The sequence below is a fragment of the Vigna radiata genome, chromosome 2 (genome assembly GCF_000741045.1).
Source record: "Vigna radiata var. radiata cultivar VC1973A chromosome 2, Vradiata_ver6, whole genome shotgun sequence".
Taxonomy (NCBI): domain Eukaryota; kingdom Viridiplantae; phylum Streptophyta; class Magnoliopsida; order Fabales; family Fabaceae; genus Vigna; species Vigna radiata.
In genome coordinates, this window is record NC_028352.1 from 17,189,027 (window position 1) to 17,211,478 (window position 22,452).

The 22,452-nt window shown below is 32.7% G+C and overlaps 1 protein-coding gene across 5 annotated transcripts; it reads right to left on the reverse strand.

Annotated features, from left to right (window-relative positions):
• Positions 1–225: 225 nt before the first annotated feature.
• LOC106756573 (3-hydroxybutyryl-CoA dehydrogenase) lies at positions 226–21,879 on the reverse strand. 5 transcript variants are annotated; one of them, XM_022778716.1, is made up of 6 exons: positions 21,618–21,878; positions 21,201–21,422; positions 16,171–16,283; positions 13,843–14,150; positions 13,653–13,757; positions 226–266 (listed from the first exon to the last, which is right to left on the reverse strand). In XM_022778716.1, exons 1-6 carry the CDS (start codon positions 21,801–21,803, stop codon positions 241–243), a joined length of 960 nt encoding a protein of 319 aa, XP_022634437.1. In that variant the 5' UTR covers positions 21,804–21,878; the 3' UTR covers positions 226–240. The 5 variants fall into 5 exon arrangements, with proteins under 5 accessions (XP_022634437.1, XP_022634439.1, XP_022634438.1 ...); XM_022778718.1 differs by lacking the exon at positions 226–266 and adding an exon at positions 6,103–6,394; XM_022778717.1 differs by lacking the exon at positions 226–266 and adding an exon at positions 6,105–6,330.
• Between the last annotated feature and the right edge of the window lie 573 nt (positions 21,880–22,452).

The window sequence follows — 22,452 nt, forward strand, 5'->3', positions numbered from 1 at the left end:
TTTAGAGGAAATAAATCAGCATGTTCTCTTTTTCTTCTTCCTTCCAGATACAAGACCCTAATTCCATCTTCATTCCCAAACCAAAGAAGATGTCGACACTGCTACCTCTTCCACCNCAGNAGCGTCGCCTCTGGATCAAGGACCATTCCAAGGATTGATGGGAGTGCTGCAATCGATCGGACTTCCCGGAGAACGAAATCCGCCGCTGCAGGCTACCTTCGACACCATCTGCCAGCATCTTCACTCCATCGTCATCAAAAGAAAACCTGAGAGGGAATCAAACAGAGCTGTGGGGAACCAACACTTCTTCTATCAACAGGGGTATATATGACTTTTTGGTATAAATCCGCGCAAATCTTCGCGAAATTGGGAGATGCTAAATTCAGTACAATATCACAAATCGTTGCATTTCCTCGCTTTTCTTTCTTCGCAAATCAGCGCATCCGAACACAAGAAATCAGCACAAATCCATCTTTGCAAATTCTCGTATACAGTAAATCAATACAAACGAACACGACGTAAAAGATTTCATTACAAAGATACACTCAAATATATTTTAGACTCAATTTTCACATAAAGTGTTTAATTTTGTCATATTCTTATGAAGTCTTGCATTTATCTTATCATAACTTATCATAACATCTACTACTTTAATGTCATTGTATTTTTGGACAATGTTATTTCCATGTCATAGAATAAATTTCTATACGATTTGCAAGAAACAGAACATCACATATGGTCTTTCTAGTCTAAGGATCCTTTTTCAATTCTCATCAATTAAACATAATTTTTTAGATAAGTTTGAATGTTTAGTAGAGTTAAGATGACTTCACATTAAAATTCATACTCAATTACATACACTAACACTATACAATATGACAAATCTCCATAGAAATGACCATATTCATACATCATATCCACCCATAAAATTAGAACAAATACAACTTAGTGTCGATGCAAATTCACATCACAAATTAACAATTAAATCAGTAAACATTACCACCAAATTAGTCATAATAATTTATCGATGCTGGAATAATATGTAGTCACTGTTGTTATTAGTGTTTGTAATAAGTCAAGTCAGTTACTTTACATAACTAAATCTTCCCCTTTCCTTCCTGTATATAAACTATTGTCTCTAGTTCAATAAAGAGTACACACTGTACATATTCTTCATTCACATTACTTTGTTATTTCCAATAGAATTAGTATCCAGAGCCTAGGTTTCACTAGGACCTATGCTTCAGAAGTAACATCTGATTGTGGTGGTTAGGCAAAGTGGTTGAAGTGTGAAGAAGTTGATTGTGAGATAATACAATAGGATCAAGAACATGATCTGTGGCCAACATTTCATTTGTTAATCAAGTAAACGTGGTTGAAGAATGACTGGTGGTGATAATCACATTTCACTGATTGTGGTGGTTAGACAAAGTGGTTGAAGTGTGAAGAAGTTGATTGTGAGATAATACAATAGGATCAAGAACATGATTTGTGGCCAACATTTCATTTGTTAATCAAGTAAACGTGGTTGAAGAATGACTGGTGGTGATAATCACATTTCGACGGTGAATCTTCCAGTTCATATGAAGAAAAATTGGGATCAATAGAATACACAGATGCAGGTGTTGTTCAAGTTCCAAGATGTGAGTGATGTGGTTGAAGGTGACTACGAAGAGTTTGCTTCAGGTACTATAGATGAGCAGAAGGTTGTGGCCAAGAAGAAAGATAACAAGGCACGATTCGTAATTCATCAATGTGTTGATGATGTTCACTTTGAAAAGATTTAGAATGCAACCACTACTAAGGAAGCTTGGAATATCTTGGTTCGAAGTTGTGCAGGAGGTGAGAAAATCAAGAAAGTGAAGCTTCAAACCCTTAGGAGGCAGTATAAGTTACTACAAATGGAGGATAATGAAAGAATTGGTGAGTATTTCAACAAAATAATCACAATCACGAATCAGATGAAGGGCTATGGAGAATCTATCACTGACTTATGATTATTAAGAAAATCATGAGATCTCTACTGCAAAAATTTGACTATATAGTGGTGGCTATAGAATAATTGAAAGATTTGTCAAAAATGAAGATTGAAGAACTTCAAAGTTCTTTGGAGGCACACGAGATGAGACTAGTTGATAGAAATCCTATCAAGAATTTTGAGCAAGCCTTGAAAATACATCATTGCAAGAATGATGAAAGAAAGAAGCAAAAGAAGTGGAAAGGGAAACGAGCAAAAGGAAATTGGAAGGCTGATAGAACCGAGTATAATCATGATGACAAGTCTGATGTAGTGGAAAAACGGTAGTAGAGAAGAATAAAAAAAAAGAAAGATAAAAGAAATGTTGAGTGTTTTAATTGTCACAAATTAGGACACTACTCTTATGAGTGTTATGCTGATAAGGGAAAGCTGAAGTAACACTATAAGGAGGCTCATATGAGATGCATGCAGTCGATTAAGTAGAAACTCTTAGAATATTTTTTTAAAACTTTTTTTCTCAAAATCATGACAACACACTTGAAAAAATATTTGTGCAAACAAACGAGTTATAATCGATTCACCCACTAATGTAATCGACTTAAAACTTGTTGTTTTGCCACACTTTAAAATCAAACAACCGAAGCTAGGTGCTTGTGAATTTTCATTTCCAAAAACTCATATTATGCATACACAGATCAAATCTCATTTCAAACTCAATAATATGCAATGATCAACACAACATATTCACAATTATGCTTATATAGATATAACACAGTAAGCATATAAGCATGTAACATGTAACATTGTACATACACATGTGTTTTTATTAACAATGTGTTGTCATCACCAAAAACACAAATATCACTGAGATTGTGGGTTCAGCTAAACTTGTGCTCTCCCTATCAACAATCTCATCATGATGTCAACAAGAATTTGATCTTGAAAAATAAGCTCCCCAAGAACAAAACGTTTTAAGTCAATATGAAGGTTATGGAGAATTTACAATGCTTGTATGTTGTGAAGAGTAATGATGATAGTTGGATGTGGCATCTAAGATATGGTAACTTAAACTTCAAAAGTCTACAACAACTTGATGTGAAGAATATGGTTTATGGAATTCCCAATGTCACACTTCCAGAGAGTGTGTAAAGTCTATTTGGCTGGAAAACAGACCAGAAAATCATTTCAAGCAAATTTGAGCATGAGATCCAAAGACTGCTTCGAAGTTGTGTACTCTAATATATGTGGACCCTTTAAAGTCCCTTCACTAACTGGAAAAAAGGTATTTTATCACCTTTGTGGATGAGTTTAGTAGGATGATATGGTTGTATGTGATAATATTTAAAAGTGAAACATTAGAGACCTACCTAAGATTCAAAGCATGTGCAAAGAAGGAGGGTGAAAAATTGTTGAAGACTCTAAGAAAAGATGTTGAAGACCTCCCTAAGATTCATCCCTTCTTTGTTAGGCATAGTAAATATTATATACTTAGTTGATACATTTTTAGGTCTGTAGGACATGCAAGTGAGTAGTGGGATCATAGAAAATCAAGTGTTGAGAGAGGTAGAAAATCTCCAATTAAAGATTTATATGATTTGAGAGCATGCGTGACAAGAAAATTTGTTCCTTCTTCGTTTGAGAGAAACCAAGAAGTAATGTGTGACATGTGAGAACTCATTAAAAGAGGAAAAACATTCATTAAAAGTATAGATGAGTCTTTGGTAGAGAAGATGAGTATAAAGAAAAAGTCAAAAAACTTTTGAGTGAAAAAAGAAAAAAAAAAGATCAAAAGAAGGAGGGATGAACAACTAAGAGTTAGAAAAGAAAGAAAAAGAGGAAGAAGCCAAGAAGAAGGAGTATAAAAGAAAGAGAAAGAAAGATAAGAGAAGAGAGAATGAGGAGCATGATAAAAGAGAGAAAGAGGACAAAGCAAAAAGAGAGAAAGATGAACAAGAAAGAAAAGAGAAGGAAATGAGAGAAAAAGAAGAGATTAAGAGATGAGAAAAAGAGAAAGTGCTACTGAAGACACGTCTTATTCTCTCAAAAAAAATAATTGAGACTAAGATGATAAAAGGAATTTTTCAATCTTTGAATTTTTCTCATTTTGACATTAAATCATCTTTCTTAATTCCAACCTTTAATCATAACAAATTTTCAAATTTACCTGTTTCTTCCATTGTTATAAATTTATCCTTGGATAGTTCAAAGTCATACTTTAAGTTGATGTTACCTTATAGGTTAAAATTAACTCAAAGTAGACAAACATACTCTTGGGAAGTTGGCCTTGTGATGGAGATTATTTTGGGAATGCTCCTTCAACATAAGATAATCTTCCAAGTGTGTTGATGAAGCTTTTTCAAAGGGTGGATTCCATATGAACAATGATAATAACTGAAGCAAATAAAGACGAAGAGATGAAGATGTTGGTATTATATGGTCTTGGTATATGTCCTTTTAGGAGGTTAGGCCAACCATAAAGAAGAAGGTATGAAGAAGTCTAGAAGAAGACAACTTCATAAGGTGAGAACTTAAGAAGAAAATTCTTGCAATTTTGGCAAAAAGACTTTATATTCAATCAAGTTCTAAGGATTACAAAAGGGTGTCTCTCCTTTTACAGGTGAAGGAGAAGGCTAGAGTACATGGAAATTTAAGAGCCTTTCAATCATTTAACAAGGAGCCTTATCATTAAATGAAGAGCCAAAGCATTTAATGCAAAGGCTCCTTGCAACTAGCTTTTACAAACCCATTTTTAACCCATTTTAAGTGTTACCTTATAACTGAGGACCTAATGGTGTGCTAGCTCTCTCTTAAAGCCATCAAACCTTCTAAACAAAGCTAAACAAAGTGTCTTGGCCAAATACAAGGCCTAAAAATGAGCTATATTACATATTTACAAAAAATGTTTTAAGAAAAAGAATAAGACTAAAATGTGATCCTCCTCCACAAGAGTATAATCCTTGAAACTCTATCTTCCTCTTTTATCTTCTTTGACCATGACTCTTTATGCGAGGTTCAACGTCTTCTAAGGCATGAGGGAAAGCAAGAACAAGCTTGAAAATCCTTTTTCTTCTTCGAATCTCTTAGCCTTAGTTTAAGTTGATGCTCCCTTCATGAATCTCCATTTAGTTCCCAAAACGAATCCCATCACTTTGAAAAGTCTCAAGAAAAGTCTCTCAACATTAATACAAGGCCTCCTTCTAGCCATTTGAGATATATTTTACTTGTGAAACAAAAATTGATTAAAATTTTGTTTGGTAATTACTGCATATAGATCTTTAATCCTAGAGGAATGAAACACAAGTTGACCAATACTAAGAAAAAGGTTTTTGTCATGAAGAAACATGAAGGTTTAAGGACAAATCCTTTTGAAGAATGAGCAAATGATGGCATACTCCCTAACCATGACTAAACACTTTAAAGAAGAGTTGAAGTCATCTGTCAAAGATGGGTCTAGACTCTACCTTTTAGGCCATCTTAGGCCATCATGAATCTTTTATAGGAAGAATAATTTTAGGACATGTATTTTGCGCCAAGTAGTCTAAGACTATTTGGGCTTTGTATTATATGGAACAACATGCCTAGACAAAAATAAGCCTAAGAAATATACAAGAAAAATTAAGAAATGGAATTAAAAGAATAAAAATATAAGAGAGAAAGGAGATGAAACTTATGAATTGAAAGGCATGCCACTTGAAAGGATCCAAGATAAATGCCAAGGAGAATTGCCACTTGTTCTTCACAAGATACGACTCAAAATTAGATTAAGAGGCATAATTCTATCTTAAACAAGTAATGCAATTGAATGCAAAACACTCTTTTATTCAAATTTGAAGGTGTTTAAGATGTATGTAAAAAGGAGACCTTAGCTTGTTTATATAGCACTAGGAGATGAAGTAGATGGAGAAAACTAAAGATGTGGGACTTTTAGGCCTTCAAGTCTATACAACAACTCTCAAGGCTGTTTTAAGTCCCACATCTCTTAATTATACAACTTCTTAAGGATATATAAGCTACCTAACTAGTCTAAGGATAAAATATAAAACTATACATTAGATAACTTGCAATACAAGCAACTAAAAAGAGAAGAGACTTATTTATTTTTCTTTCATTGAAGTCCAAGCTATGTGAAGTCCTACACTTCTTACACATTAAAGAAAAGAATAATATATAAGTTTTTTTACAACCAAACAAAAGAAAAAAATAGAAACTAGAATAGGCACAATATAAGCCTAAGAAAACCTATACTATTTCTTTTTATGCTTCTTGTTACTCTTAAAACACTTCATTCTTACCCCATCTATGATCATATCATCCCTCAGGTTGTAAAGCATTCAACCTCGAATCTTAAAAACCTGCAAAAAATTAGTGACATTACTTTCATAATCCATAGGAACCCCTCTCGGATCAAATGTTAACCTGTAAAAAACATCAAACATTTTGTGAATGAATTGATTTTTCCAGATAAGGAATATTAAAAGAAGGCTTCTATAGAATTGGAATTATTTGCTTAATGAAAACTAGGATTCCTTCTTTAGAAAAATGTTTATTTTTGTCTTGAGTTAAGGGTAAACAAAAAAAACATTAACTCAAGACGTGGTTTGGAAATGGTGTGTGAATAAGTGGAAATAAGGAATGAAAAAGGTGAGATATTTTCACAAAAGAGTTAAGGAAGCGAAGAAAGCTTAATAATTGTAGAAAAATGGAAGGATTGAAAAACTCCCCTAAAATTGCTTGAATCCTCTAGAGTGATGGCAGTGAAAGGTGCCTTCAATAACACTTCCTTTGTACCTAAGCCTTCTTCCTTTTCTTTTTCTCTCACAAGTTCCTCTTTATCTTTCTTTTCTCTTTCCTCTCTTTTTTTTCACATTTTATACTTTTGCTCTCTCCTCTCTTTCTTTCCTTTCTTCTTTTACTCTCTCATCTTTTCTATCTTGAAGAACCTCATTGAAACAATTAAGCATGGCCATCTCTTTTTCTTCACTTGACGAGGAAGAAGATCTATAAATTTGTGAAAGTGAGGAAGAGGTAGACTCATTAGTGACAATTTGTTAGGACAAAAATATGCTATATGACCACGCCTTAAACATTTAAAACACTTAATATGGCTAGGTCTAAAAGGAAATGTGGAATTAGAAGATGAATGATGTGAAGAAGAAAGATGAGGAGATTTATTATAAGGCTTCTTAGAAAAATCTGTCTTGCTCCTTAGATGATGAGGACTTATTAAATGCATCTCTTGAGGAGTTTGAAAATTTAGTGTGAGAAACTTCTTTTCTCAAGAGTTGTTTTTCTATTTTGATAGCTCTATGAATCACAACATCCCATTTCTCATCATCTTAGGGTGCAGTTAAGTCTCGGATGTTTCTATGAAGTCCACTAATAAACCTTGTTATTTTTGTTTGTTCGTTTTCAATGTTGTTAGTATGGTATATAAGCACTCTGAAATCATTGAAAACATTTTACAAACTGCACAACACGAGTGTTCACCAATCCAATGTGCAAGGTAGTGTGAGGAATAACCAAGAGAGCATGTAATTATGATATGAGCTACAATAACAAAAGAGAGAAATCAGTAAGCTCAAGGACATGTTTGCTCAATTCATGGTGAGCCAAAACAATGGGAAACAAAAAGTAGAATCCTCACATAGGAAAACGAAGAACATTGGAGACACATCCCTCTCTCTTAGTGAACAAGAGCTCTATAGTAGTCATCACAATGGTGACTTCTTTCAAACCTATTGAGATTGTTGATAAGGGGAACACTGATTTAGCTATACCTTACAATCTCACAGTGTTTCTGGTTTTTGATAATGACAACACATTATTAATAACACATGTACTGATATGTGTTACATGTTCATAACTTTCATGTCTATGATTACTTGAGAACATGTCTGTGTTGATTCTGTCATTGTATGCAAATTCACTATGTGCTACATGAGATATTAATTGTGATTGAAACATTTGATTTGGAAAAGAAAAACCACATGCACTTTTGTTGAACTTATATTGTGTGGCAAAACAACAGTTTTAAGTCGAATTCATTATGAAGCAAGTCAATTAAAACTCGTGTCTTTGCACAAATTTTTCAAAGTGTACTGTGAACTGTTCTACAAAGAAAGTTTTTCAAAACTGCATTAAAGTGTGACTTAGTCGACTATGTGCACAAGCCATTCGACTTAGTTATGTTTTGAAAATATGTTAATGCTTGTGAAGTATAACAGCTATATTTTGTATCTTTGACTAAGCATTAATTGTGAGTCAACTGCATTAAATGTGGTCTGATTGTTGCTATCTGTTATAACTGTTATAAATGTCTGCATTAATTCGACTGCATTAGTAGCACAATCGATTAAAGGAGCGTCAGTTTTGTGAAAAACTATATATAGACATAAATTTGATTTCTGAAGAAGACTTTTGTGAATTTAACGATTTCAGTGATTCTTTTCAGAATTTATAAAAGGTGCTAAGCTCCAAGAACTCATCAAGAAGACCATGGTGATCATTCTTTGGTGGTAGAGCAAGTGATTCTGCTGAAAGACAGATTGATCATTGATAACTCTCAATATTTTCATCTTTTTCTGTGTTTAGAAGTCATTTTTAGTTCTTTTTAGTTTTTATTGTCTAGAGTTAGGTTAGTTTTAGGTTTTTCTTTAAAATCTTAGGTTGTGTGAAATTTTAGTTAAAAATAGGTTTTTAGGTGTATTTTGTAGAATTTGTAAAAATTAGGAAATTAATATTTTTTTTAAAGTAAATTTTCTTTCTTTAATTTTGAATTTTTTTTCTTTGGTGCATATTAGCCATTGCAATACTGATTGGATTAATTGGGCCACTGCTGCCACAACTGAGCTGTTGCTGGCACGCTTGAAAATTTGGCTGATTGGGCTGGCAGATTGCAAGTGCTGAATTGGGCCACTAACTGATTTATGCCGTTGATGGAGATGCAACATTGGACGATGCTGCTGAGTTGAAACCCTTATGAAGAATAATGAAGCTACATTTTGAAACACTACTACCACGCCCTGCAGTTGTTGCCTTGACTTAATTGGGGTGAATATTTTAATGGGCTGCACTTTAATGAAACTGTGCGTTTCAGCTGCAGATTTCCTAGGGGTCTCTCAGCCTAACTATTCATTTGGAAAAGAGCACTTTTGAGAATTCTCGAGCTAGGGCAAAGTGCGAGAGAACGTGAAAGCGAGAAGAAGAAAGAGGAGCTCGTGCCACTGACCGGACCTTGACCGGAGCTGACCGCTGGAGATGATCGGATGGTCAGAAAGGAAGATAGAAGTAGATGAAGTGCCCACAGTTGGATCATGAAGCACGAAACGTCACGAGGCCTTATTCCCCTCTCCTATTTTTTTCCTTTTCGTTTTGTCTATAAAAAAGAAACTTGTACATATTTTTGAGTGGGAATCGCGAGAGGGTGACAGACTCCGCGAATAAGACTGAGATTGCGAGAGTTCGAAAGCGTGTAGAGGGTGACAGACTCCACGAGAGCAGTGGGTGACAAACGTTGCGCGCTTAGGGTTTCTCGTTTTCTTCTGATTTCATGTTCTTAGTTCTAGGTTTTCAAGCTTTTCATAGGATAAACTTTTGACGCTCTTGGACTGGTGATCGAGACTCACGGTGGTGACAACATGTGAGTATCTCGGCATTGCTTTTACGGTACAAATTTCTTGTACTTTTCATTTTACGTTTAATAAATTTCAATTTCTGATGATTCTTTTATTGTAATTTATGTTCTCTACTTCCATTTTATTTTTCTTGATGTTTAATTGATTTTAGAGTTTATTTTCATTGTAATTTCGTTTTATTGCATTTGATATTTGGTCGTTGTAGTATAAGTTGAATTTTTAGATTCTAAATTTTGATTTCAAGCTTTGATTTGAGTTTTGGTTAGAATTCTGGATTTTACCTTGTTCTACTGAATTTTATTTTCCATTGTCTTAATTTCTATTGATTGAAATTAGCTTTATCCAACTGTAGTTCATAGTTTAGCATCTATCTTTGTTTCTTTTACATTTAGATTTCGATGTTTTAGATTTAGGTTCTGTTTACTTCTTTTCTTTAAATAGGTTTTGTTTTTAATTTGATTCTTTTCCTTTTAAATTTTAATTTCATTTCTTTGTCCTCACCTGTTTGATAGATAATAAGTAAAAATAAATACATGACTTAACTATACACTGTAAACTTGATTTTGTCGAGTCTTTGGATTGATATCTTTGTCAGCCCTATATTACATTAGTGGGAACCAATTTTGTTATGCTTTAGGCGGCTAAAAAGCAGTTTAACAATCATACTGCACATAGCGGTGTTTGGATCGTGATCGATTACTTCTCTCAATCTTGTGAAGATTGTAGTTGCCCTGTTGTGATTACAGGAAGAGAACGTGTTGTGTTCTAGGACTTTGAGGATTGTTCAAAGTGGTTAAAGACTGTAGGAGAGGGGATATTTGTTGTTGTTCTTTGTTTTGTATATGCCTATATTTTGGTTAGAGGGTTAGAGAGGTGTTTTATATTTCGCTATAGAAACTTTATTGTAAAAACTTGACCATTATAGTGCATTGCTTCCGGGAACAGGAAAGACACTGGATGTAGGCAGTTTGGTCGAACCAATATAAAAATCGCGTTTGAATCTTTTATCCCTGCACTTTTACATTTCAAGTCGACTTTATATTCTGCATAGTCAACTATTTTTCGCTGCACTTGAATTATCTTTTTCCTTGTGATTCAAGAAACTTTTGAAAGTTCTCCTTTTTACAAAAAAAGATGTTAAGAAGACTCTGATTTTTGTATTTCACCAAATAAGATATTGGAATAAGCTTAGGTTAGCCCTTAGGAGAAGACATATGCCATGCTATTATGATAGATTGATGGAAGAGTTCCGTAGACTCCAACAAAGAAACATGTATATTGAGCAGTATAGGAAAAGAATAAAATTACTCATCTTGAGGGAAGAATAAGAGAGGAACCAAGGATTACAACTGTTAGGTTCCAAAGTGGGCTAAAATATGATATTAGAGGCAAGGTAGAACTCTTACCTTACAATTACCTCAATGATTTAGTCTAACTGTGTGTGAAAGTGGAGCAACAATTAAAAAGAAAGACATCCATTATCAAGGATTGCCCTACCACATCCTCCAATAAGAAAGATTACAAGAGGAAAGGTAACCCATATAAGTCTAAATACGAAGGGTCTAGGGAAAAGGATAGAGAGAAGGAAATAAAGAAATATCCTTCAAGGGTGATCTTCTAATGGTGAGAAGACTTTTTGAGAGCCAACATGTTGAGCTTAAACAACCACAAAGAGAGAATCTATTCCACATAAGATGTATAGTTTTGGAAAAGACATGTTCAATAATTATCGATAGTGACTCTTACTGTAATTGTTGTAGTTCAAGCTTTAATGACTAAAAAACTAGGTTTAACTACTACACCTCATCCTAAACATTACAAGCTTCAATGGATCAAAGAGGACGAAGACATAGTAGTGAAGGAACAAGTGAGTGTACCAATTTTCATTGGAATTATGATGATAAAATTATTTGTGATGTAGTACCTATGGAAGTTTGACACATTTTACTTGGTAAGCCTTGACAATTTGATAAAAAGGCTTTCCATGATGGACTCGCCAATAAAATAACCATTCATCACAAGGGAAAGGCGAGGTTTTCCATTTACTCTACTCTTTACAATTAAGCTATTATGCACGCATCCACAGAGCTTCAGATTAAATATTAGAAAGTAGACGTTATTGACAAAAAAGATATTCATAGAATGTTTTTCATTTGAAGTCATGCCTAAAAGGACGTACTACTTACTTCAAACAAAGTACTGAAAAAACATATCTACTCTGACAAGTTAACTTATCCAACGGCTACTGTACACGAAAAAAAGAGAAAGCACAAAATCAAGGCAAACGTTTAATCTAACGAACATTTATTCAAGGAGCCTTTAAATTAAAGAGCTTTCAAAAAAAGAATCAAGAGGACAAAAAAGAACATAATCAAGAGAATAAGAAGAGAAAAAACTTACAACGAAATCCTGAGAAGCTATCAAAAGAGAAGAAAAGAAAGAGCTCAAGAAAACAAATATATCTGAGCTGAAAAAGAGAAGAAGAGAAAAGAGAACAGAAAAAAAGAGATACTCTCAAGCTTTATTGTTATATTGCTTACTAATTATAAGAAAGAGAGAAAGAGAAAAGAGAGAAACATCTACGAGTGTTTAGACTACTTTGTATTGTATTCATATTGTCTCTATGACAGTAATGGTCTGAATGACTTGTAAGTTATCGTTGATTGCGGTTCTAGAGAGAATTTAAACATTTACAACTGAACTCATTTAAGTTGAGGAAATCTAGGTGCAATAGTCAAGTACTAGGAATTGTTCGAATACTCAAAGGAAATCTCGACAAAGGTTGCTAAGTATTAGGAGTGGTGCGAATACTCAAGAAAAATCTAGATGCGATAGTTTAATACTAGGAGTGGTACAAATATTCAGAAGAAATCTTGGCAAAGTTTGCTAAGTTCCAGGAGTAGTACAAATACTCAAACCAGAAATTGTGAGAATACTTAATTGTAATCTTGTGAAAATTATAGTAGAACCCTTTGCGGAGGAAGAGACGGGATGTAGCTCAATTAAAATGAACCGGTATAAAATAACTATGATTTATCTCTTCTCTTACCCATACGCTTCTTTTATAAAAACCTATAATTGTGCTTTTATTTCTAAATACAAGAACTCTTCAAGCTAAATGATTACTTTTTATCAAGGTACTTCATTTTTCACCTTAAAGTCTAGAAAAGTAAAAAGAAAAAAAAAATTAAACTATATTTGGTCTTAACTTCTAAATGAGGTAAAACTATTCGACATGGTAAAAACAAGATGATTTGCGTTTTTTCATATGTAATTAATTATGAAGCACACATAATTGATCACATAATAGATTATGGATCCCTCGTACTCAATTAAGGATATATTTTTTATTTTACTTTTATAATTAGGTTAAATATATGTTTTAGTCCTCATATTTGTTCCTCATTCTCAATTAGGTCGTCATGTTTTTTTTTGTCCCAATTGCATCCTAATATTTGTAAATTTGAGGCAATTAAGTCCTTTCCGTTTTTTTTTGTCCCAATTGCATCTTAATATTTGTAAATTTGAGACAATTAAGCCCTCTCAATTGGCCTGGGACGTTAGTTCCAGTTAACGGAGAGGGCTTAATTGCCTCAAATTTACAAATATTAGGATGCAATTAGGAAAAAAAAAAAACATGAGGACCTAATTGAGAATGGAGAACAAATATGAGGACTAAAAAATATATTTAACCTTATAATTATAATAATAATAAAAATAAAAAATATTTTTTCACTAATTTCTTTCCAATCAAACCGGTATATTTCCACCGGCCTCTTACATATATTTTTCTTATTTTATCTTTTTTACTCTATATTTTCATCTCTCTACAAAATGAAGCATTAGTGTGTAAAGTGAATGACCAATAAATTTGCATATTAAACAATCACTTTGACTTACTTTAACAACATAAATTGGCTTAGAAATATCAAAAAATTCACATAAGATTGCTTTCTGCTTGTATGCCGAAATAAATTAATTTCAAATAAGAGATACGGCGTACATACCAGCATTACAATAAGACCATGAAGAAGACTTACCTCTTCTAAACTTTCTTTTGTTTTGTCTGCATAATACAGAGCGTATTTGAACAGTCTGCACCATCCCAACAGTCAGACATATGGAAAAAGTGAGGTTTTGAAGACCTATTTTTCCAGAAAAGAACATTTTAGAGACGAGAAGATGACTTTGTAGACCTTGGCTCTTCACTATATTTATACACGCCAATACCTCGCTTTCTTCCAAGTCTTCCAGCATCAACGTACTGCACAAGGAGAGGGCATGGTGCATATTTATTGTCTCCAAGACCAGCATGAAGAACTCTCATTATTGACAAGCACACATCCAATCCAATGAAGTCTGCAAGCTCTAAAGGACCCATTGGATGGCTAGTACCTAGCTTCATTCCTCTGTCAATATCCTCTTTGGTTCCAACCCCATTGTAGAGAGTAAAAAAGGCTTCATTTATCATAGGCATAAGGATTCGATTCACTATGAAACCTGAATAATCCTGGGAGGTAATTACTACCTTGCCCAACCTACGCATTGAGCAAACACAGAATTAAAAGAAGAGTATTATGACAGTGAATTCTATCCTGCTGCTACTTTAGACATTAAACCACACAATCAGTCCACATTCACAACACGATTTTCTTTGCCGCAAATGACATTATAAAAGGATTTTCCAACTATCTTCACAAGGTGAGCATTTCTTTAATAAAAGAACCAAACATGGTTTTCATTAAAGAGCTCAATGCTTTCAATTCATTTAATGTTAATTTTGAAGATGAAAGTTTTGTCTTTTGTACTTTTCCAAATGTGATTAGTATTACTTATATGGACGATATCATAAAAATTCATTTGTTGGAACCATGGAAACCAAAGTCATTTGTGATACCATATTCCTGTTCAATTTGTTAAAAAATGAGCTTTAAAGCTCATTTTTTTAGTCATTGATGAAGATGTTTAACATGTCATTCATTGACAAACACAAACAATGGTACCATAATCTCCTTTTTTTATGTATTTTTGTGTCTTGTAATGGTTTTAACTTACGGTAATTGAATTTATATTTCTATTAGATGTCAACCTTCTAATGCTTTAAGATTAGTGTAACTTGTTTTTTTTTTTCGTATACTTGTACAATTTTTCTGTAATTATTTTTATTCTCATCTATTCTTTAATAAATGACAGTGAGAAAATTTATTTCAAAAATATATTTTAACGAAATTGAAAATTAAACTAATTACCAAAACAACTTTATTTTTTCTCCCATCTTCTCTTCATTTTAATCAAATTTAGAAAAAAAATTACAAAATTACCTGCTCGAAAATCGATTGCCTGAGAACCAACTTCCAAGTACCAACCCGGTCATTGTTAAACACATAGACCAACTCAAAATTTGGTTGTTTGAAATCGAGTTCCTATCATTTCTTTTTGAGATCGAGTCCCCACCTTTTCTCAATAATATATATATATATATATATATATATATATATATATATATATATATATATAAACCCACCTCCAAAATCATTTCACTGGTGACCGAAGTCCAACTTGGGAAAATAGAAAAAAGTACTTTGTCCGGCCTCCAAACTCGGCTCTTTAGGAATTGACTTCCGAGCTATAGCTGCTCAACCAAATTTTCGACAATGAAAGACCAAAGCTCGTCTGACCGAGAAATGAATTTTGAGCTATATCTCGATCAAAATAATGAAAATTAAGGCTAATACTAGCCTACCTGGAAAACGCATTCTGAGCTATAACTTGATCAAAATCATAAAAATTAAGGCCAAAACTCGCTTACCTAAGAAACAAATTGAGTTATAATTTGGCCAAAATCACGAAAATTAAGGCTAGAACTCAACTGCTTGGAAAACGAATGGAAAACGAATTCCAAGTTACAGTTCGACCAAAATCACAAAAATAAAATTCATAACTCGACTACCTGGGATACGAATTCCAAGCTATAGCTCAGCCAAAGTCACGGAAAACTAAGTCAAAACTCAACTCAACCAAAATCACGTAAAATCAAGTTAAACTTCTACTGTCAAGGAATCGCATTTCAACCTCTCAAAAACACTGTAATATGTAGGTAAATATTAACTACAGTGTTTTTATCTTGGAACATTAAAAACAGAACTATGCTTTGTCAAAAAAAATAGGTGTCGCATAAGGACTCCTTTACTTCATTTATAACATATTTTCAATTCTCTTTATCTGTCTTTATTTTCTTTTACCATATTTCTCAGTTATTTTCATTTCTTCATTTTATTTGTATTCACTTTTGTTTTCTTTTGTGTTATTTGCTTAAAGTTTCCTACAATTTTATTTAGTAGGTGAGAAACTTCGGAGAGAAGGAAGCATGAATTTTGTGTTTAGAGAGGAGAAATAAAAAGAAATAATTTTAAAATAATTAAATATATTATGTTTTTTACATACTTCAATTTATTTCTTTTTTATTTTTCTTCTATTAATTATTTTTAACTTAAATATTATTTCTCCTATGCAGGTTAGCCGTACCCTCACTAGAACAGGAAAATCAAACATTCTTACCTCTCTGACAATGCTTTCGTAGTAGCAAATGTCTCGTCTGAAGTGTCTGCTCCCCGTATAATCTCTATCAATTTCTTCAGAGGCGGAGGGTTCATAAAATGCATTCCGATCACCTGAGAAAAATGAAGTTAATATATATTAAGTTCAACATATTCTTATCCCGTCAATCATTTAATATAAAAAAATTATTTTTTTAATTATTGAATAATGATCATCTATTGTCTTAAATATTTATGTTAAATTTTGTAAGTAGCGTAAATACAAATTTTTTTAGGATTAAATATGTTTTTAGTCCCTATACTTTGAGGCGATTTTGGTTTTAGTCCATTTTCAAACTATGGTACAATTTAGTCCTTCAACTTTAGAAAACTCTGGTTTTAGTCTTTTTTACCAATTTTTTTAACTTTATTTGTTGTTTCAAGCATGTTTTTTAGTTAACATTAAAACAAAAATGTGTTAAACAGTGTAAACAATACAAATGCTATAATGAAACGTGTTTAAAACAACAAATAAAGTTAAAAAAAATTAGTAAAAAAGACTAAAACCAGAGTTTTCTAAAGTTGAAGGACTAAATTGTACCATAGTTTGAAAATGGACTAAAACCAAAATCGCCCCAAAGTATAGGGACTAAAAACATATTTAACCCATTTTTTTACACCTTAAATAAATGAGCTGAAAAATAGAGACAATTTTTTAATAAATTTAAGGATTTATAGATTGTAGACAAGTCAAACTTAAGCAATTAACAAGTGTGTAATAAGACACTATCCACGTGCAAGAGACGGTTGTGCATTAATTATTGAGTTGATTTTCTACTATACGTATATTTGAACACAGCTATTAGAATAGAAAAATCGATTTATAAAAAACTAGTAAAGAAAATCTGAGGTGAATTTTCGGTAAAATAAGGAAATCCAACAAAATTTATAACAAATAAAATTATTCAATAAAACTTTACTTGCGTTATTTTATTTTTTTTGTTTTAAATGTTATATTATTTCCGTAATACATACTACATGCACCTTTTTAAGTCTTAAAAATATTGACTGTATTTATCCATTTATATTACATATGCACCTTTATCAAAAAAAAGGTCACTGCAAGAAATAAAAAAAGTTGATGTAAATGTTGTTCTGACCACAAGTCTTGTACTGTTAAGGTCAATTAAGCACATGTGAATTCAACAATTATGTATTCTACACTTAGTTATCCGCATTTCTTCTGAGCACGATAACTTACCCACCAAATGTTCCACCTTTCCAATACTTTGTACTAGGGAAAGGTGCTCTTAATGCTTGAATGTCCCCAACTGGTACAATTCTCTACAAGGCTGCATCTTCTATGAATATGTGGTCAAAACCACAACCTATGATCGATTCTTGAGTACAATTTTTTAAACAAGTGTCCCTCCTATGCCTAAAGGAACACAACCACAATCCCCCCACCTCTCTATGGTCGAATCCCATGCAATCTTTCATATAAAAAAGAATTCGAAAATGCCACTTTATCAAAACCATAAATGAGTGCTCAATATTACACTAAAAGTTGTCCTTAAACTATAAGTTATACATATAGAAAAAAAAACTAAATATAAAATTAAATTTCCCTTGTGTATAAAATACATATAGAATAATATATTTATAATAAAGAATGATATAAATATATATGACAACCAAACCTAAATAGGATATATAAAACATGTTACAAACAATATCAACAATATCAAACAATGTCAAATGTCTATGTTTTAGTAACTAATATAAAACACAGTATATCTAACTCTTTTTCTCAAACACTCAACCTGATGCATATAAATTGTATGTATTAAGCTTGTTACAAATATAACCAATTCTCGATCCCCTTAAAGACTTAGAGAAAATATCTATCATTTGAAATAATGAATTTAGTCTTAATGTCTCTAGTTACAATATTTTCTCGAATGAAATCACAATCAATCTCCATGTATTTGGTCCTCTCATGAAAGACAAGATTAGAAGGGATATAAAAGTTGCTTGGTTGTTGCATATAAGTGTCATTTGAGTCAATCTCCATGTGTTTGGTCCTCTCATAAAAGACAAGATCAGAACAGACATAAAAGTTGCTTGGTTGTTGTATATAAGTGTCATTTGAATGACATCTCCAAATTGTAACTCTCTAAGCAATTGTTTAAGCCAAACAAGTTCACAAGTGATAGAGGTAATAGCTCTATATTATGCTTCTACACTAGATCTTGCCACAACACTTTGTTTCTTACTCTTATAAGAAATCAAGTTATCTCCAATGGAGACATAATATCCGGAGGTAAATTTTCTATCAAAAGGAGATTCTGCTCAATTAACATCTAAATAACAAATAACTATTGCATGGTTATTGGAACCATATAACAAATATTTTCCAGGAGATCCTTTAATATATTTTGACATAGAATGATTGCATTTCAATGATCTTCACATGAAAAATTGAGAAATTGACTGTAAAAAAAATGTTAGGATGGGTAATTGTAAGATAATTTAATTTTCCAACCAATCTTCTATACTACCCAAGATCTGAAATAAACTCTCCTTAATTTGATAGCAGTTTGGTATTAGGATCAATGGATGTGTTAACAGATTTTGAATTCATCAATCCAAATTTTTCAAAAATATCCAATGCATATTTCCTTTGAGATATAAGGATATCATCATTAGATTGTGCTATCTCAATAATCAAGAAATAATAGAGTTTGTCAAATCTTTAGTCTAAACATGATGGCAAATGTGTTGTTTCCTCTAGGAGATGTCATGATGGTCACTATTTGTAAGAATAATGTCATCTACATATACTATGAAATAACAAATACAACACTTGAGTGACTATAAAAGATTGAATGATCTTTCTTCATTCGAGTCATACCAAATTGTTAAACAATGTAACTAAATTTGTCAAACCAGGTCCTAAGAAATTGTTTTAGGCCATATAAATATTTGAGAATCCAAAAAACTTCCCCTATCAACAAATCCAAGATGTTACTTTATATAAATTTCTTCTTGTAAATCTCCATTGAGAAAAACATTTTTTACATCGAGTTGATAAAAAGGTTATTATTGAAGAACATACATGGTTAAAAATAAATGAACAGAAGTCATCTATGTCATTGGAAAAAAGTATCACCATTATTTAATCCGAAAATTTGTATAGCCTTTGGCTACAAGGTGAGTTTTAAGCTGACCAATAGTACTATCAAGACCAAATTTGATAGAAAAAATCCACCTGCAACTAACAATATATTTCCCATATGGTAATGGAACATATTCTTTAGTTCTACTATTTTGAAGAGTACTTAATTCATCTAGGATGGCTTGTACCCCAAAGTTTCCAAGACTTCCTAGTTGTAAGTCCTGCCATAGTACATTGAGATAGTTGTAAAGACAGACTTAACTCTGACCCTGCTTCCCCGTGAGCATCATTAGGAGTGGGAAGGGTATCTAGGCAAGAGAATTCCTCTTCCGACATAAGTAGAATATGTAATTGTTTATTTCTACAAAAATGATTAGGACCAAACTTCTCATCACATCGAAAACAAAGTCCCCTCTTAATCTTATCTTGTAATTCCTCTTGTGACAATTTTCTAAAAGGCGCTTGCACAGCAGGAACACTACGAAAGGTACCTGCAGAAGCGATGCTTTCCCCTTGATCAGCACTGGAAATAGTAAAGCCAATCTTCCACTAAACCCGATTGATGCAAGCCAATCAAAATTTCAAAAGGATTTTGAAGCATCACTGGTTGAAACTGACAGACAATGCCACCTTGAAGGCTTCCCATGTGGGATTTGGATTATAGGATTCCCACCACTGAAACCAATTTAAGGTCTTCCCTTCCAAAGCAACAATGATAGCCTGCATTCGCTCCTTCGCACTTACTTCCTTCAACCAAAAATAAGATTCAAGATGATTAGTCCATCCATACGCCTTTGCCCTTGCAAATACTAGAATGTCCAGTTTCCTCCATTTGGAAGAAGACAAATTGAGAATTGTCTCTTCCTCCCAACGTGACCCTTGACCTACATGTGACACTGAAGGAGGATCACCCTTGGTAGTGCTATAAGACACCATTTCAACCACCCCGGTTAAGCCTCGAATCATGTCCTCCAACAACTAGAATAGCTCATGAGTCTGATTTTCCTGATGAGCCTTATCTTGCAAAAATTATTGCAGCATCTTTTCCACTACATCCAGTCTAGATTTCATTCGTGTATTCACCATACTCCACACCCCGACAAGACCAAGAAAGTGGCTTTAAATACCAAATTGATAGGTATTCAGACATCACTAGATAGTTGATAAATAGATTAACATGGATGACTTAATTAAAAATGAACATAATGTTCTACTGAAATGGTAAAACAGAAAAACATCAACGTACAATCCACCAAGTCTTTGAAGAGAGCCCTACTCTCCAGATTTCCCGTTTTTTCCACCCCATCATCGAAAAAAAAAGAAAAGAAAACACAAAACCAACCCAACATAAACAAAATATAACAGATAATTACACAACACAACTACTGGAAGTTATAACTACCTAAATCCTATATTTCTTTTAACATAAACCTTGCTACTAAACCTATCACGAAGTCACTTAATAAAATATATTATAACAAGTATTTATATTCATTTTTATCTACTGATATGCTTTTTCATCTATTGAGACTCAAATTTTACATAATCAAATACCTCACCAAACGCTCTAACTATACTTCTACTGAGCACACTCTAATAACTCCGCAGAGTCTATTTCTATACTGTTACTATTATAGCAGAGTTCTCCGCAAATCAAGTTTACTCGATGCTTATACAATTCTTTCAAAACTCATCCTTCCTTCACATCTAGACAAAGATTTCACTTTTCTAACAGCGTATCTGCCTACACCAAATGTATCGATAAGAAAAGTAAAATGTAATTTTAGAAAACTAAGCATAATTTACTACTTTTTTATTTAGAAATGTTTCTCAAGAAGTTTGATCAAAACATAAAAAATTAACTTAAGAAATACCTGACGCGGCCTGGTAGTAGAGGACGCTATACGCGTGATGGAGATAGAACTCGTGTTTGAAGCCAAAATCGCAGAACTCTTCGCAATCTTGTCCAATTTAACGAATAAACTCTTCTTCACGTCTTCGGATTCCACAATCGCTTCGATTATAAAATCCGCCGCGTGAAAGTCCTCTAAATTCGTGGTAAAACGCAGTCGTTTAAACACCTCAACTCCCGCCGCCTATCACACAAAAAAAAAAAAAAATCATCCTCAAATCGTGCAATTCATTCTAACTGTTCGAAGAAAAGAAACAATTTTTTTTTCAGTAAATTAAAATTAACTTCTCAAAGAGACTACAATCAAGCACAACATTCGCTTACACGAAAAGCGAGTATAAGGAATTGAGATTAAGAGAAGGTTTGATTTTGGAGTGACCTTAGAAAGGGCTCCTTTGGAAACAAAACGGTCGATTGAGGAGGAGATGGAAGACGAGGCTATGGAAAGGGCTCGGTGATCGAGGTCGTGAAGGACAACGTCCACGCCGTGCATGGCAGCAACTTGCGCTATTCCCGATCCCATTTGGCCACCGCCCACCACCCCGATCATCTTCACCTCAGACATTTTCTATATGATTGATCTGTTTGTTTTCGTCTGAATTCAGGGCCGATTCAGTTGTCGGTAACGACTTCCTTTTGTGTTATGATTTATGGAGTGAAAACACATTAAATTTAATCATTGAAAATTATCTTAATGTTAAAAGAATTGTTTTTTAAAATAAAATTAGCTTGTGAGGAACATGTATCAAAAGTTGTATAAATTGACATAAACAAGTTTTAATATATAAAGAAAATCATTTTAATTTTTTTTATTTAAAATCTTGAAGAATCTGTTCAAAATATATTTTATTTAGTAATAAAACAAAGATAAAAAATGAAAAAAAAACAATATTTGAATTTTAGTTTTTCATATGTCTTTTATTTTTCAATTAAATATATTTTTATTTCTATTTTTTTATGATAAATAAGTTTTAGTTACGTGACGTGGTTAAATGGCATATGTCTTTTATTTTTCAATTAAATATATTTTTATCTTTATTTTGTTTTATGATAAATAAGTTTTAGTTACGTGACGTGGTTAAATGGCATATTATGCGTGTACAAACATTTTCAAACTAGTTAAGGAAAATGATATTTAGAAAATATGTTTTGATAAGATTTAGACATAGGACACTTGTCTAAATGTGATTGGTTCACGTAGAAATTGATTTTAA

Excerpts from the sequence above, each read along its gene's own strand:
- LOC106756573 (XM_022778715.1), bottom strand. The coding sequence starts at position 21,803 with ATGTCTGAGGTGAAGATGATCGGGGTGGTGGGCGGTGGCCAAATGGGA. Across the intron at positions 16,284-21,200 it reads CTACTACCAGGCCGCGTCAG|GTGATCGGAATGCATTTTAT; the intron begins GTATTTCTTAAG and ends CATTTTTCTCAG. Across the intron at positions 13,758-13,842 it reads AAGACTTGGAAGAAAGCGAG|GTCTTCAAAACCTCACTTTT; the intron begins GTATTGGCGTGT and ends CTGGAAAAATAG.